The 17795-nt window shown below is 39.5% G+C and overlaps 1 protein-coding gene and 1 pseudogene across 2 annotated transcripts in view; both read right to left on the reverse strand.

Moving 5' to 3' along the window:
• The window catches only part of DTNBP1 (dystrobrevin binding protein 1), a gene marked incomplete at both ends in the record, with an annotated part of 121662 nt that overhangs the window by 80416 nt on the left and 23451 nt on the right, over nucleotides 1–17795 (reverse strand). Inside the window, 2 exons of the mRNA XM_080710283.1 lie at nucleotides 4781–4913; nucleotides 17596–17728. Of these exons, the coding sequence (XP_080566409.1) occupies nucleotides 4781–4913; nucleotides 17596–17728 (266 nt within the window). The remainder of the gene's footprint in view (nucleotides 1–4780; nucleotides 4914–17595; nucleotides 17729–17795) is intronic.
• On the reverse strand, nucleotides 11906–13711 carry LOC308273649 (SNW domain-containing protein 1-like; annotated as a pseudogene). Its single transcript has 2 exons — nucleotides 13060–13711; nucleotides 11906–12843 (listed from the first exon to the last, which is right to left on the reverse strand). The product of its transcript is annotated as an SNW domain-containing protein 1-like (transcript).

The following is a 17795-nucleotide window of genomic DNA, read 5'->3' on the forward strand; positions in this document are numbered from 1 at the left end:
TTATGTCAGCCTTATTCCACATGCTACTTGAGCACTCTGCCACTGCCAGTCATCTTTATTCCAAATGCAGTGACATTACAAAAACATGTACTGACAATGGGCCTTTTTCCACTTATATTTTTGGGTATACACAATGGGTCATTTCAAATTCAAACATTAATATTCTTCAGTTGTAGGTAATTTTCTTATATTGTTTTTAAATTCAACTCCCATTTTTCTCTTTTTAAATTTCCAAGTAGTAAGATATAGAACTAATTAATTCTCTAATTTTCATAATACTTTTAGATTTTGTCAGTCTTTTTGTTTCTTTTATATAGACATTTGACAGTACCTTCCGAAGATTCAACTGGTTTTCTACTTTTTCAATAATTTTTTCTTATTCTCTGTTTCCCTTCTATGGTAACAAATATCATAAATACAAAATGGTTTATCACAAAATATCCTCATATATTTAGGGTTTTTTTTTTGTTGTTGTTGTTGTTTTTTTTGCAGGTCTCAGGATAGAACCCAGGGGCATTCAACCTCCAAGCTACAACCCCTGCCCTATTCTGAAACAGGGTCTCACTAAATCGTGGAGGGCCTCACTAAGTAGCTGAGGCTGTCCACAAACCATGATCCTCCAGTTTCAGCCCCCAAATGCTGGGATTACAAGTGTGCGCCACCATGCCCAACTTATATATTTAGGAATATTAATTACAATTTTTTGCTTTGAATTTTCTTCTGTGCTGAGACTACAGCACAGAGGTAGAACATCTGTCTTGCACACTCAAGGCCTGGGTTTGATCCCTGGAACAAATAATTTCATTCTGCTTCCCTCAGTCTCTTCATTCCTCTGTTTCTAAATACCACTAGTCTATTTCCCATTTGCGTTGGTTCCTTTCATTTTGGAAGCTTTCCTCAACTGAATGTTCTTCAGCAGTCCATTCATATCTAAGAGTAAGGCCAGACGCTTGATCAGAAGTCGTGCGTGACGTGGGGCTCGCCGTCTGAGGATGTCAGGATGCAGACCCTGCTGTTTCCGAGTATTCCCTAAATGTCCATACTTGCAAGTCTTTTCTCTTGGGCTGGCTGGTTTCTCAGCTGAAGCTTCCAATCTTCTTGCACAGGGGATTTTTAGCTGCTAAAATTCTGGTAGCCAGGTGAGGGTGAGCTACAAGAGTCAATGTGTAGACTTTCACCCGATCCCTTGGTTTAATGTAATTGTGCCACAGCTGCCACACAAGTGCCAGAAGTCCTCAGGCCTAGAGCCCCTCAGGTGAGCTCCCACACTACCTGAGTTGCTGGGGTGTGGGTAATTAGCGGGCTGGGCAGAGGCCTGGGGATCTAACTTCCCACATATGCATCTTCAGCCAGTTCTCCTGCTTCCAGCATCTTTCAGGCTGCCTTCCATCCTGCGCATTTGCAGAGCTGGAGGAACACAGCAGCATGTTTCCAAAGTCCCCTCTGCAGGCGCTCAAGGCTCAGCTTCGGCTTCAGCCTGCATCACTAGGTCCGCCCATACCTATCTATCCACATCCCGTCTTCCAAATCGCTGATGCCATCTCTGGTCTATGGATATCTCCTCTTCCATCTTCTTGTTCTTCTGAATTATAACTTTTAACTTTATCATTTTAGTGAGGTTCCAGTAAAGATAAATGACTGTTCAATCAATTGTGTTAAATGAAAGTTCTGTACTAATAGAACTATCGTGGTGTAATGACATTAGCATTCACATATTCCCCATTTTGATTCTTCAGTATTGCATAAGAAGAGCTTTAAATGTAAATAAAACATCTCTGAATAGTAAATGTTCTACATGATTCATTAAAAGATATTTTGGTTAATCTATATTTGACTGAATAAAACTGTTTAATTCTCTTGGTATTGTACCCAAATTATTTACACTACAACCAACAATTAATCAGTCATGTAAATAATCTAAATTGCTTCCATAAAGTTTTTTTTTTAATTTTAAAAAACATACTTTGTGCTTTCATCTGCTGAATAAAATAGGTTAAGAGTTTCAGAAAGAGCTGGGCCTGATGGCGCATGCTTGTAATCCCAGCATTTAGGAGGCTGAAATAGGAGGATTGCGGCTCATGGACACCCTCAGCTACTTAGTGAGGCCCTCTGCAACTTGGTGAGACGCTGTTTCAAAATAAAGAATTAAAAATAGGGCTGGGGCTGTAGCTCGGAGGTAGAATGTCCCTAGGTTCCATCCCCAGTACCACACACACACACACAAAAAATATTTCAGAAAGATTACAGTTGATAAAGATTTAAGCCATGTTTTATATTTATTATATTCAGAGAAGCAAATTTATTAGAATTTAGAATTTCTAGTGATTCAGTGAGCTAAAGAGGCCTGCTCTTAACCACCTCAAATCCCAAATCCTAGAAATTCTCATTATTATAGATAAGAAAGATGATAGAATATTTGCAAAAGTCAAACAGGTAGCAAGTAGCAGAAAGGAAATTCAAGCTTAAGTCTCCAAAGATTTTCGCAATAATCAAAAGTGTACTTCATTTAATAATTTTGAATCAGATCAGTAATAATTATTTCAGGATAGAAATATGACTTCAACTTAAATCAGTCTAGTATCTTACTAGACAATTAGATATAAAATGTACTGGCATTTCTTGGTAAGTATTTATTTTATTAAGATGACCTGTATCTATTAAAAAATAAATACACATACTATTGTTTTCAGATAAAGTCTTAGAAAGTCAAACAAAGTATTAGTTAAATTTATTATCCTTAGAACTTCTTACCATGATTCTTAGTATTAAAAATGTAATGTAGCCGGGCCTGGTGGCTCACACTTGTCATCCCGAGCTTGGGAGGCTGAGACAGGAGCGTCACACAGGTTAGAAGCCAGCCTCAGCTACTTAGTGAGGCTCTCAGCAACTTAGTGAGACCCTGTTTCCAAATAAAATATAAAAAAGGTCTGGGAGTATAGCCTAGAGGTAGAAAAGCCTCTTGGTTCCACCCCCAGTACCACAATAAAATAAAATAAAATAAAAATTAAGACATTCTACATTGATTTCATGCTATTCTTGAAAATAGAAAATAACTGAAAAATTTAGCCTATTAGAGTATGAAACATTTACTATGACTTGTCAAGTTCAAGCTACCAATTATAAACTGCTAGTCCTCAATTAGCACACTTCTTCTTACACATTTCAGGGTAACAGGCATTATCGACAAATCTGTTTACCACATTTAAGTTCACTAAAAGGACAATTTTTAAAGGCTGTCAAATGCTACTCAAGAAGGTTCCAGACTAAGTAAAGCTTTACAACAGTACAAGGCATAAAATACAGTGGATGGCATGCCCAAGGACACAGTAACCAGTGAAGCATGAGGGACTGGGGTCTTCTGACTCTAAGGACAGTGCTGACTACCACTTGATTCTAACTCAAAAGACAAATGTTTTGCCATTTCAGTGATAGGAAACACATTAAGAGATGTTCAGTACGTTTCAGTTTTTACTTAAATTACAGGTAATGCTATTTTACACCTAAATTAATTTTCATCTTGTAACATAAATTATAATGTACTAATTGTATAGGTCATTGGGTAATGGTGGGAAAAAGAACAAATGAATAACATTTCTTATCTCCAAATCTTCATTTTTTGGTTTTGTCTTTTTATCTTTGGGGACCAGAGAATGAACCCAGGCCCTCACACATAGTAGGCAAACACTCTATCACTGAATTACATCCCCAGTCCTTTTCCTTTTCTATTATTATTATTATTATTATTATTATTATTATTATTATTATTATTGCAGTACTGGGGGTGGAACCCACAGTTTCTACCTCCAGGCTATACTCCCAGACCTATTTTATACTTTTATTTGGAAACAGGGTCTCACAAAGTTGCTGAGAGCCTCACTAAGTAGCTGAGGCTGGCTTCGAACCTGTGTCATCCTCCTGTCTCAGCCTCCCAAGCGCTGGGATTACAAGCGTGCGCCACCACGCCCGGCTCAATTTTTATTTTTTTATATTTACTTATTTATTTATTGGTGGTACTGGGGTTCCTGGAAACCCTTCTACCTCCGGGCTACACTCCCAAACCTATTTTATATTTTCATTTGGAAACAGGGTCTCTTAAGCCAGCGGGGCTGGTTTCGAACCAGTGCTATCCTCCTGTCTCTGCCTCCCAAGCGCAGGGATTACAAGCGTGCGCCACCAAGCCCGGCTCAATTTTTATTTTTGAGACAGGGTGATAACAATCATTATTCTAACCAGAGCACTAATTGAACTAAACACTAGTTACCTCATTTAGTCCTCACAACAACTCTATGAGATGGGTATGTTAATATCCCCATCATATGCCAGTGATACTGACACCAACAGAGATTAATGTGCCTGGAGGCCAAGCTGGCATGTGACAGCTGAGATTCAGCGCCATTTCAAAGCCATCCAGCCCCTCTCCACAGCCCGTGCTCAGGATCCTTCCTCCTGCTCAACTAATTCAGGAGGAAACAGCAGCCCAGCCCCTTGCCACTGGAGAAAACTACACAATGCTCCTGCTGTGTTGGAAACACTGCCCTCTGCTTGGCTCCCGTACACCTTCACACTGGAGATACCCATCCTTAGTGTTTTCAACACATGTCCGTAAAATGGCAACAAATTGTGGTTAAAAAAAAAAAAACTTTCAGATGCCTTATTAATGAGCTCTACATGTTGAAACCTTTGTCTTCTATCAGTCCACCCGGACAAACAATAGTACCTAAAGCAATATAGAGAAATTTGAGACTGAAAATGAATACTGGGACCAATCTTTCAAACTCACCTCTTACTTTTCTTGTAGTTCTCCAGCTGCTGGTACTGAACATGTTTGTATCTCTCTAACTCACACTGCCCACACAGGTCCTCCAGATGCAGCAGGTGGTTTTCTACCTCCTCAAAACTGGCCTCTAAATGAGCTGAAAAGATAAAAAGAAACAAAAATCACAAGTCAGAATTCTTGATCATGAAGAAAAAAAAAACTGTCACAAAGGTAAAAGTTCAAATTGTTGAGATTGTTTTACATTTACTTACCATTTTTTATTAAACGTTCTTAAAGCAAAATAAAATTCAATGACCAACAATAAAACATTTCAAAATTTCTTTTCTGAGTGTATTTCAAACACCTTCAAGATGCAGATTTCTACAACAAATACCTCATTAACCAGGATGACAAAGAAATGAAATACCTCGACTAGTCTGCTGTTACAGCCTAATGATCCCATATACCACACGTAAAGGGCCAATTTTCTCATAATGAGAACACAGCAAGATACAATGAACACAAATTATACCGACATGTTTTAACATTTATGATTCCAAGTTACTTCAGCATTGTTTTGCCTCTGGCATCTCACATACACAAGTCTCTAAGGTATGAAAGAGATGTTCAGATATTTGGTAAACACCGTTACTGGGTTAGTCAATGGTTGGGCAGGGAGGAGACTCAGCTCTACCTGCCAGTTGACTAGTCGGTGTTTCACCACACAACTTTGTCTCCAGAACACACAGCTTTGCATCTTTATTGGAAAAAGGATGTCCTGCCCACTGCCACACGGCTAGCAGAAAAGCAGTCTGAATGTAAACTGAGTCTACATGATTTCCAGTTGATAGGAAGCTAAATTAACCATGATTATAGGGATAAGGACAGCTGTTTTCTCATCGAACAGAAATACTTTAGCAGTCAAAGCTTTTAGAAGTCAAGCAGCCTCATAACTATGAATGAACACCCACTGACATATCCCAGTCACTGGGATGCAAAGATGAAAGGCAAGCCTTAAGCTCCACTTAACTCTAAAGTACTTGGTTCTTTTGGTATCATGCATGTACCCTTGGCATCTAGAGAATGAGTTAAGAGCAAGAACATGGGACTCACAACACACCTGGGGCTCACAACACACATTCTAAGCTTAGCACTCAACAGTTAGCAATTAGTTAATGAATGAGTATTAAAAACATTAACTTTTTTTTTTTTCCTTTTTGCGGGTCTAGGGATGGAACCCAGGGGCATTTGACCTCCAAACTACACCCCCTGCCCTATTTATTCTTTATTTTGAGACAGGGTCTCACTAAGTTGTGGAAGGCCTCACTAAGTAGCTGAGACTGTCCGCGAACCGCGATCCTCCAGGCTCAGCCTCCCAAATGCTGGGATTACAAGTGTGCGCCACCATACCCAGCTCAAGAAAACATTTTTTTGTGTGTGTGTGTGGTACTAGGGTTCTTGGAAACCCTTCTACCTCTGGGCTACACTCCCAGACCTATTTTTTATATTTTTATTTGGAAACAGGGTCTCTTAAGCCAGCATGGCTGGCTTCAAATCTGTGCAATCCTCCTGTCTCCTCCTCCCAAGCGCGGGGATTACAAGCTTGCTCCACCACGCCCGGCACAAGAAAACATTTTTAAAAAAACTAAGTTTTACAAAAGCCACTTAAAAGTAGTAACTGCTGACAGTAGCAATCATGATATAAACAATATCTATGAATTTAACAGATCAAAATATCAATAACCTTTTCATTTCTTCCTGATAAACTCATACAAATTATACTCTGAGCTATGTTCTCAGACTGAAGATCCCCTGGGATACATGAAGATGATTAAATTTAAAATGATTTTTCTTTTTGCAGTGATGAGGATTGAACCTAAGGCCTTACTTATGAGAGATAAATGCTCTACTACTGAGCTACATTACCAGCCCTTAAATTATTTTTTAAAAAGAAATAGAGTCGCCGGGCGTGGTGGTGCACACTTGTAACCCTCACGCTTGGGAGGCTGAGACAGGAGGATAGCGCAGGTTCAAAGCCAGCCTCTGCTGGCTTAAGAGACCCTGTTTCCAAATAAAAAATATAAAATAGGTCTAGGAGTGTAGCCCAGAGGTAGATGGCCCTGGGTTCCATCCCCAGTACCAACACAAAAAAACAAACAAACAAATAAAAAGAAACAGTCAGTAATTACTTTGTATTAGAAAATACATGTTCTTTTTATGCATGTAATTTTTATTTGGACAGATAGCAATTTCCATTTAGATTCCATCTCTGTTGGCCGATCGCAGAGTTAATGAAGCCAGGAATCTGAAGATGACCCCTAGGCAGGCCAGTTAATTTCTCATGGATAGAACTCTGTTCTGAGTATATATTGTACATTGCTGTCCCAGTCATCCCTCTATAGGAGTAACATGGGGAGAGGTGAAAACATGTGAGTAGTTCAGTATTAACCTGGAACTCCTAATGAGAAAGAAATGTCCTTCCAAATAGGCCAACAGCAGGATAAGAATTCTTCTGTTCAATGGTGTATTTAAGATGTTTGGGTTGTCAGTGGTCACTTTATCGCTACCCCCAAATTCTTATTTAAGTCCTGCCCTTTAAAAAGTTTTGAAGACTTTTGAGTCCTTTCAGAACTAAGTTAACTTAGCATTCAGGACCTATCACCTTCAGACTACAGTGTACAGTTACAACCTCACTGCCATTCTTCACATATTCTACCCTCCAGTAAAACAGGACCACTCTCCAGGCCAGAAAGAGCCAGCACACCCCACCTCCTCACCTGGCCTGTTGCTAAGTGCCCCTGCTTGGCCTCAACCCCCACCCTACTAACTCCAGCCCTGCCTCCAGACCACAGGCCCGCGTCCTCCTCTGCTTCCTCAGCTCTGAGCCTCACAGAACCAATGTCCTGATATCCCATGATCATTTGTGTACACTCATCTCTCTCAGGAATCGGTAAAGGTCTCAAGGGTAAAGACTGTGTCCTTGTATCTTTATGATCGCTAATATCTATTCTACTGAATTCAATAAAGAATAATTTCTGGTGATAGAGTGATTCTATGATTCTATAATATAAAATAACCTAGACAATAAGTCTATGTTTTATGTTCACCTAATTTAAATTGTTAAAGTTTATGCTAAATTTTGTAAAAGTACTAAGTCAAACATAGACAGAGAACTTATAAAACATTAAAACCATGATACTATTTTTTTATTCTAAAAATTCTTATTTTTAGTGGAACTGCACATTGAACCCTGGACCTCACACACGCTAGGCAAGTGCTCTACCACTGAGCTATATACCCTGCTCTTTTCATTTCTTTTTGAGATAGGGTCTAATTGCCCAGGCTAGCCTCAATCTTGTGATTCTCCTGCCTCAGTCTCCCAAGTAGTTAGGATTACAGGCATATGCCACTGTGCCCAGCCCATTTTAACTCTTGACAAGCTTGAAATTAATAATAAAAAATAGAAGAATTAAGTTTGCATATTAAAACTCTTAAAAAATCTTTATATTATTATTATTATTGGGTGGGGAAACCCTTCTACTTTTGGGCTACACTCCCAGACCTATTTTATATTTTTATTTGGAAACAGGGTCTCTTAAGCCTGGTTTCAAACCTGCGCGGTCCTCCTGTCTCCGCCTCCCAAGTGCGGGGATTACAAGCGTGCACTACTTTGCCCAGCATCTTTATATTATTATAACCACATACAGAATATATATTCTATATTCTAAGTATTGAATTTAAACTGGCAGGAATTTAATTTCCCTATCACAATCTGCTCATTTCCTGTTACAAAATCAGTTTTGCATATATGAGTAAGTTTTGTAATTTAGTATCCAAAACACTAGCAGGCCTCTATGGACCCAAATCTACCTTTTCAAGGAGCTCAGGCCTCACCATTTTGCACACTGTAACAAGAGCATATGTCTCCCTTAGTGATCAGTGGAAATGATAGGTAAGATTCTATTGGGAAGAGCCATTTGGGAATGCCTGACACTGCAAGAAAGAGCTCCATCCATCTCTGTGAGGAGACTCCCAGAGGAAGAGCGATTCTGCTTGGAAGTTTTCTTTGTGCCATTTGTTTTAAATATTTAGTGTCTATCGTGTAGCCACTAGTAGATGAAGAATGAAGCAGCATGCTAAAATTATTTTGAACTTAATGAGTTCCTTTCTAATAAAATAATTAGCCTCATGGAACAAAGAAATCTTCCCTAAAATAATTAGCCTCATGGAACAAAGAAATCTTCCCTGGCTGCAAACCTAAAGGTCTGAGAGGCCAGCTACTAAAAGATGGCAAGAGTCTTCAAATGCTATGCTATGCTTTTATGTACTGAGGCAATATGGTAATGATGGTACGGTAATAAGAAAACTTACAAAAGTCACTGCAGAACAATGAGATACCTGCAGTACAAAAGGTGTCTAAAGAGAGTTAGCATGCCCTTTGAAGGGTACAATTTCAGAACAGAACCTGGGCCATAAAATAATCTAGTTCACGAAAGAGTAACAGCTGTAACAGTCTAGCTGTGCAATGTCCTCAAATTCTGCACAGAAGAAAGCAAAACTACTAATGTATCAGGTCAGATTAAAAGAAAGATATAAACTCAGCATATGGCTGCCATTCCCTGTCATCACCATGTTAGCTAAGAACAGAATTTTCTGCTTTAGATGAAGAAACAATATACAAAATAGAGAAAATGCAAAAGCCAAACCCTTGGTAGTTTAAACTTCAATACAGAAGTAGGATTAGACTACCCTCTAGTGGAAATTCAAGATAACTTAATAAATATAACACTTCAAACATATTTTCCCAGTTTTATGATAAAACATACACTGCAGTAATTTCATAGAACAAGAAAGCATCTGGGTAGAATTGGGATAAAATATTTCATTTCATCCTCATGCCACTATCTTTTACCACAAAGGGTACTACACTGTTCATCTCACGACACTTAATGCAATAGTTTTGCATTCAACTGTTTTGCAACACAGGCTAAAATTCACAATATCCATCCACTGTAGTCACAGAAAGGCAGCTTTGTAACCAGCCAGAACTAGAGAGGCTCCCACTAGAATGTCAGAATTCTGATGGCAGGTAACATCCTGGTTCTCTGCTGCATCTTCAGGGCCTACAGACAGCAGCTGACCCACAGCAGATGCCTGATGCATCTGTGCTGTGCTTTACACCTAAAATCTCATTTAATCCTTTAACCTAGGTATGAGGTTCAGCCATCCCTCAGTGTCCTCGAAGGATTGGTTCCCAGACCCCCATGGATACCAAAGTTCTTGTATGTTCAAGTCCTCTATATGAAATGATGGAGTACTGCATATAACCTATATATATCCTCTATTTACCTTAAATCATTTCTAGATTACATATAACACCTAATACGATGTAAAGATATTATGTAAACAGTTGCTACACTGTATTACTTAGGGATTAATGACTAGAAAAAAGTATATACATGTTCAATACAGACACATTTTTTTTTTACAAATATTTTCTATCTGCAGTCAGCTGAATCCAAGGATGTGGAACCAACATATATAAAGAGCCGACTGCGTTTTGACCCTTATGTTGCAAACAAGGAAGCTATAAAGCTTGGAGCAGTTAAAAAATCTGCACCAGTCTCACCATTAGGGAGCTGTGAGACCGAGGAACAATCCCAGACCTGAGAGTCTCTGTTCTTTGTTTTGCAGTTTCTGGCATACCTTTATCATTTCTTTCTTACATGACAGCCTTAATAGTAACTATCAATTAAACAGGCCTTTGTAAGCTAGATGGATCACATCACATAAATAATCAATATAAATAGATTAGCCATTGTTGCTTAACAATTCCTAAGGGGGATAGCCAGGAGTTATATTTATTAAGCCACAGGATAGCATAGCTCAAAGCATCATCAAAAATCTAAATTGCTCACATAATATAAATCTCTTACTCTTTAATAAGGGCAGACCCTCCAGAGAGAAAGGCAAGACCAAAAGAGGTACAGCTTAGAAATGGAGAGACTGACTGGATATGATATTAGATCTGACAGTGAGAGGGTAGAAAATATGGTTAAGGTCAATTAATATTTTTCTCCAAGTTGCTTTTTTGTTTTTTAACTATTGCTTGACTATTTAAGCCTTGAAATATTGTGTCAAGATATTTAGGTGATAACAAGATATTCTGAAGCTACAAAATAAATAAAACCCAATAGTATATGAATAAACACTTAAAACACTTAAGTGCTTCCAATGTCTAAAATTGATGTCTAGGGCCAGGGTGTAGCTCAGTGATAGAGAATGTGCTTAGCAGACGCAAAGCCCTAGTTCAGTCCCTAGCACCACCAACAAAAAAATAAATAAAAATGATGCATAAGCTCATTAACATGGACTCATAAAGTACATTAACAAGAGCAATATACTTATAAAACCTATCCCCAGAATCTGTCTTCATAATGTCCTACTGTAACAGCATCACTGCTTTCATGAATCTTGATTATCTATAAGTCTCAAAATCTCAAAACATCTCTCTGAGCTTATTCTAGGTCAACAAACATACGGTCTTTAGAACTCCAAGTTTTTACTTGCCATCTTGCATTATTAGTTGCTCATTATTAAGTAGAAATATTAGGCAAATAACAGCAGTAAACTCCAGAGGTAGCTTGTTATTTCAGATACTAATGAATAATCTGATTGGCAATATATATGTAAACCAACTATCTGTATTTTAGACATATCTTTTTTTGCCTAAATGTTTTTATTTGAAAGGAATAGTTGCACAAAGACCTTACTTTCTCCAAAGTAAAATATTATAATATTAATTTAGTAGCACAGTTCCAACATGTGAACATTCTTCTACTCCTCATGGTTGGGGTAATTTTATTCATAAACAGCTGTTCTTATACAAAATATTGCCCCACACTACTAGTGGCACACAAAAGGAAGTGGTCTTAATTCCATGTGTTCTATAAATGCCAAAAGGTGGGAAAAGCATAAACACAACCCATTATTAAAAAAAAAACTAAAAAATCCAAAGTAGAATTTTAAATCTTCCTATATCCTATAATAAAAAGTAGCACTGAGACTTGGTGCCCAGGTTTGGTTTTATCCTGACCATTTACAGAGTGTCCCTGTGGCTTGATCATCGGGGTTCTGGTAAGAGTTTATTTATACTAGAGGTGCCCACTCTTTCCTCCTCTTGTCTTCATGCTCTTGTTCCTTGGGGCAGCTGCTGTCTGACGGTCTTTTAGAGCCACTCTACTGTTTGGCTTCTTCTAAAAGTTTTTCCAAGCCAAAAGAATCTTCCTCAAAGGGACTGGTCCTTCTTGGGCCCTCTGTCTCTAGTCTGAAGCAGAAAACTCTATGTCATGAACAAACTGTTGGCCTTTATTCTGGCTTCTAGGTCATCACCACACGTCTTTGTTCAGATTTTTGCTGGACCTATAAATACTCTGGACCATACCTTTACCTCTCCAGGCCTGACCATAAACATTATAAATTTCATCTTCTCCAGCTGCAAGTCCACTGTCCATTCCCTTGGACTGGTTGAAGAGCCTTTGGTCATGCTGAACTTCACTGGAGGCCCGAGGATTGGACACACCACGAGTGATGACTTCACTGATCTCAGTCTTCATTTCTTTGCAGTTTTGACCTTTTATCAGGAGCTGCCCTAGAGTGATGCCGGTCGCTGTCTTTTCACCTGTCTTTTCATGGTCTCTCTTTTCACCTGTCATGCCGCATTTCATCCCTCTACACGCCTCCCCATCCTCTTTTCCTGCATGGGGTTTGATGCCAGCTCTCCTCTCCCTGGCTTTCAGTGCCACTTCTCTAAGTGTCTCCTCATGTCTCTCCTTTTCTTCCTGGGCCATCTTTCTCTCTCCTTGGGCAGCATTTCCACTGCTTTACAATGTAGAGAGCTTCAGGCAGTTTGGCAAGATTTGCATTTATGCGTACTGTCTGAAGTCCTCTTCCATCAGCAGCTAGACGTTTGTCTAATGGAACTGTATAACCTTTTACATCTTTCCAGTTGGAACCACAAGGAGGAATCTTCCACTCTTGTTCCTTTACAGTCATCTTTTGGCTAGAAGGCGTGGCGGAGGGTGGTCCTCAGAGAATTTTCTTCTTCTTTTTTTTTTTTTTTTTTTTGGTGGTACTGGGGTTCCTGGAAGCCCTTCTACCTCCGGGCTACACTACCAGACATATTTTTACATTTTTATTTGGAAACAGGGTCTCCTAAGCCAGCGTGTGTGGCTGGCTTCGAACCTGCACCATCCTCCTGTCTCTGCCTCCCAAGCGCGGGGATTACGAGCATGTGCCACCACGCCCGGTGAGAATTTTCTTATTAAACTTGAACCTTGTAGATTCCACTGGATCCTTCTGCATTACTGCCATCTGAATAACCCTCTGTTTAGCTCCACAGCTGAAAGCTACTCCTTGCTGAGATGGTGTGTATTGGATATACTGAGCAGGAGCCAGTTTATCAACTGCTCGAACTGCTGTCACTGTGGCAACCTTCTGAGATACAGATTTCTCTGAAGTTACCCTTGTCTTTTCTGTTATCACTTTAATAGCTTCTTCATCAGCTCTTTGCAGGTCTGGATCATCCGTATTCATAACTTCCTTTGGAACCAGGTCAGTGTATTTGCTATAAGTGACCTTGTCTTTTGACTGTCCTTGTCAAGCAACTGCATCACATTTAATTTCTCCTTCAGGACCCACCTGATTGGCCAGTGCATTTGACACCTTTTTCTTTCTTCCCTTATCCAGTGGATGTTGGGCTACATGGATCTCTGGGCAAGCACTTCCTTTACCAAAACATCTACGACCGAGGTATCCAGCCCTTCCGGTACCCATATGGGGTGTTTTTACGAGAGGAGACCACTTTTTTACGAGAGGAGATCTTGCTTTTTCCTCAGCCTCAAGCTGGTCCTGAGAGAGCAAAGTAGGTGCAGGTAAAAAGCTGGTGAGTGCCATCTTCTTTATAGACATATCTTCTAAGCAAACTGAATCAACTCATCAAAAAGAGCTTGATGTAAGCTAAACACTGACTAGAAGAAATTATTCAAATTTACTTACAAGTGACTACTGCCCACAACAGCATTCTCAGAGAATTCTTTCACTTTAATTTGTCTTTAATGATAGCTCTTCTCAGATTAATTAAAAAAAAAAAAAGAATTCAAGTGAGCATTTGAGAAACCTATACCATTTGTTTAAAAAGCCAAAATACGCTGGGTGTGATGGTGCACGCTTGTAATCCCCACACTTGGGAGGCAGAGACAGGAGGATCGCGCAGGTTTGAAGCCAACCTTGCTGGCTTAAGAGACCCTGTTTCCAAATGAAAATATACAATAGGTCTGGGAGTGTAGCCCGGAGGTAGACGGTCCCTGGGTTCCACCCCTAGTACCACCAAAAAATAAATAAATAAAAATAAATAAATAAAAAGCCAAAATACTAGTGGTAAAGAGTAAGGTCATGTATCAATAAATATCAAATGTTTTTCACATATTTGAATCCCCCCTCCCTGATACAGAGGACTGAACCCAGGGGAGCTCTACAACTGAGTCATATTCCCAGCTCTTTTTATTATTATATTTTGAGACAAGACCTCCCTGTGTTGCCCAGGCTGGCTTCAGACTTGCAATCCTAGATGTGTGCCACTGCATCTGGCTGGATTCTTAACTGATAATGAAGATAAAATATAGTCTAAGAAAGACTTATGTGGACTGCATCTCCTAAAATCAATTAACTGTGAAAATAATAATTATGGCAAAATGCATGTGGTCAGTAGAGTATAAAACAAACAACGATTAGCCATAAACAGAGCTAACTCTCAGCTGAGGGTGGGGAAGGAATGTCACCATAGGAGAACATCTACAAATAAACATATACTGATTGAAAAGCAAGTGACACAGAATTGAGGGTAGGTTTCTCCATGCCCTGCTTTCAGAAATAACAAAACGCCAGCCCAGAGGCATCTGTAGTGCTGGGGGCTTCTGGAAGGCCGTCCCACTGCCTCATCACCTGAGGACAGCATCCCAAGGCTGGGATACTGCCTGTGCGACACCAAGCCACTCACGACCTCTCCAAGCCTTGTTTTTGTTATTTGAAATGATGACAGTAAAAGCAACTTTTGTATGGTTCTTTTTATTTGTTTGTTTGGGGTTTTTTGTAAAGTCCTTGTGTGAAGTAAAGGTTATATCTGTAAAGTACCTAATAAATTGGGCGTAGTGGTGCATGCTTGTAATCCCAGCATTTGGGAGGCTGAGACAGGAGGATCACAATCAGCAGACAGCCTCAGCTACTTGGTGAGAACCTTTGCAACTCAGTGAGACTTTGTTTTAAAATAAAAAATAGGACTGGGGGTATAGTTTGGTGATAGAATGCCCCTGGGAGATAAGGTATCTTTACCTTCTCTCCTGAAGATGAGATCAAATATTAGCTCAACATGTTTATCTCTTGTGTAGATAGCTTCTACCTCTTCTTTTACCAAGAGTCTAAGCTTGGTTAAAAAACAATATTGAATAAAAATTATAGGAGATCATTGTTTTGGACTAAGTTACTGCATTCATCCTTAATATACCATGCCAAACATTAAAAATGGAGTCACTTATGCTAAAATTCCACCTCAGCAAACTGAAACCAAGCTGTCTATTTGATCTTCCTTAGAAAATCAGGATAAGAAAAATAACAGCCCAAGCCAGGTGTGGTGGCGCCCGCTTGTAATATCCGCACTTGGGAGGCTGAGACAGGAGGATTGCACAGGTTCGAAGCCAGCCTCAGCTACTTAGTGAGGCTCTCAGCAACTTAATGAAAGCCTGTTTTCAAATAAAATATAAAATGGGTCTGGGAGTATAGCCCAGAGGTAGAAAGCCTCTGGGTTCCACCCCCAGTACCACCACACATACACACACACACAAAAAGAAAAATAACAGCCCTATTTTCCAGTTTCACCTGGCATGAGAAAAAGGTTTCCTCCACCTTAATCCTTACATGAAAAGTAACCTGAAGCCACCTGATGTTAACCATTCTGTCTTTTCTATCTCCCTGCCCCCCCCAACACAAAGCAACTATAAAGTAACCAATGTGCTCTCTGGGTTTTGTTTCTGCTTTCTTCAACCACTGTGCCGGGCTCATTGGAAGACTTATTCTAGTCTACAAAATGAAGTGTTGCCTGATTCTAGAACTGAAAAGAAAGCCAGCTAAGATCTTTAAATCGTTGTAATCTTGTCTTTTGAGACTAGTAAGCCACAAAATTATTTTCAGATGTAGCACTGTAAAACACAGATCCTTAGAATATAAAACAAACCTAAGAAAAAACAAAGTATCATCATCATACATTCAAAAGAAAACAACAAAAATAATTTGTTCAAGTTTATACTTAGCTGGATTTATTGGATTGCTTATCTGTTTGGGAGAGAAAAAGAATCCTGTATGTTCTAGCAGACAGTGTTTGTATGTGTATGTATGCTGGGGTTGAACACAGAGGCACTCTACTTCTGGAGCTACACCTCCAGCTCTATTTTTTATTTTGAAACAGGATCTCACCAAGTTGTGCAGGGCTTTGCTAAGGTGCTGAGTCTTACAGCAAACCTGGGACAGTCCTGTCTCAGCCTCCCAAGGAGTGTGTACCACCATACCTGGCCGGATTTAAACTTTAAAAACAAGACTGAGAAAGGAACATCACAGATTCGCAGCCAGCCTCAGCAACTTAGCAAGGCCCTCTGCAACTTAGTGAGATACTCCCTGTTTCAAAATAAAAAATAAGCCAGGTATGGTGGCATGCACTTGTCATCCCAATACTTAGGAGGCTGAGACAGGAGGATTGCAGGTTTGTAGTCAGCTTCAGCTACTTAGTAAGGCCTGCTGCAATTTAGTGAGACTGTTTTTCAAAATAAAGTCTAAAAAACAGGGTTGGGAGTATAGTTCAGAGGTAGACTGCCTCTGGATTCAACCCTCAGTACTGCAAAATAAATGAATTAATCATATAAAAATAAAATAATAGAAAATAAAAAAGGGCTAGGTAGAATACTTCTGGGTTCAATCTTCAGTGTCACCATAAAAAAAAATTAAAACAACTAATCCCTTTTACTTTTTACACATAAGTTTTTAACCAGAAAAATCTAATGTCGCAAAGATAGTACTGAGTCACCTGAAGAATCAACAAAACTTAAATGTTTCCTAGCTGGGTGTGGTGGCACACATTTGTAATCCTAGTACTTGGGAGGCTGAGACAGGAGGATTGCAGGTTCATGGTCAGCCCCAGCAACTTAGTGAGAGTCTGCTTCAAAAATATAAAATAGCCAGGCATGGTGGCGCACGCTTGTAATCCCCGCGCTTGGGAGGCGGAGACAGGAGGATAGCGCAGGTTAGAAGCCAGCTGCGCTGGCTTAAGAGACCCCGTTTCCAAATAAAAATATAAAATAATAGGTCTGGGAGTGTAGCCCAGAGAAGGGTTTCCAGGAACCCCAGTACAACAAAATAAATAAATAAATAAATAAATAAATAAATAAATAAATAAATAAATAAATAAATAAAATAGGGGTGGGGTATAGGTCAGAGGCAGAATGCTTCTGAGTTCAATCCCTAGTAACACACACACACACACACACACACACACACACACACACACACACACACGTTTCCTGAGGAAAATTAAGTAGAAAGCATTAGTGATATATTTTATAAATCATTTCTATATTTTAAACCATTTTCTGACTAGTCCTTAACCTGACTATAAAGTTAACTAAAAATTCACTATGTTCCCCAAAAACCTTGTTAACCAAGAATTCAATGTATTTTTAGAAAGTTACAAAATTATACCAGGCCCTGCTGAAAATGTTGTCAATCCTCGCACTTACCCAGATTTGCTGTCATGGATTCCAAGTCTGCTACTAAGCTTGGGAGCTGCTGGAGCTGTTCCTGTAACTCTATCAGGCTCGTCTTCTTTTTCTCCCAGTGTGCAGAAAGCATAACCACCTCGCTGTCCACCAGCTACAACACAGACCAGGCAGGGAGAGGGAAACCAAATCTTAGGTACTAAGAAATTGCAGTTAGCATG

Source organism: Muscardinus avellanarius, assembly GCF_963383645.1.
Source record: "Muscardinus avellanarius genome assembly, chromosome: 14".
In the NCBI taxonomy this organism is placed as follows: domain Eukaryota; kingdom Metazoa; phylum Chordata; class Mammalia; order Rodentia; family Gliridae; genus Muscardinus; species Muscardinus avellanarius.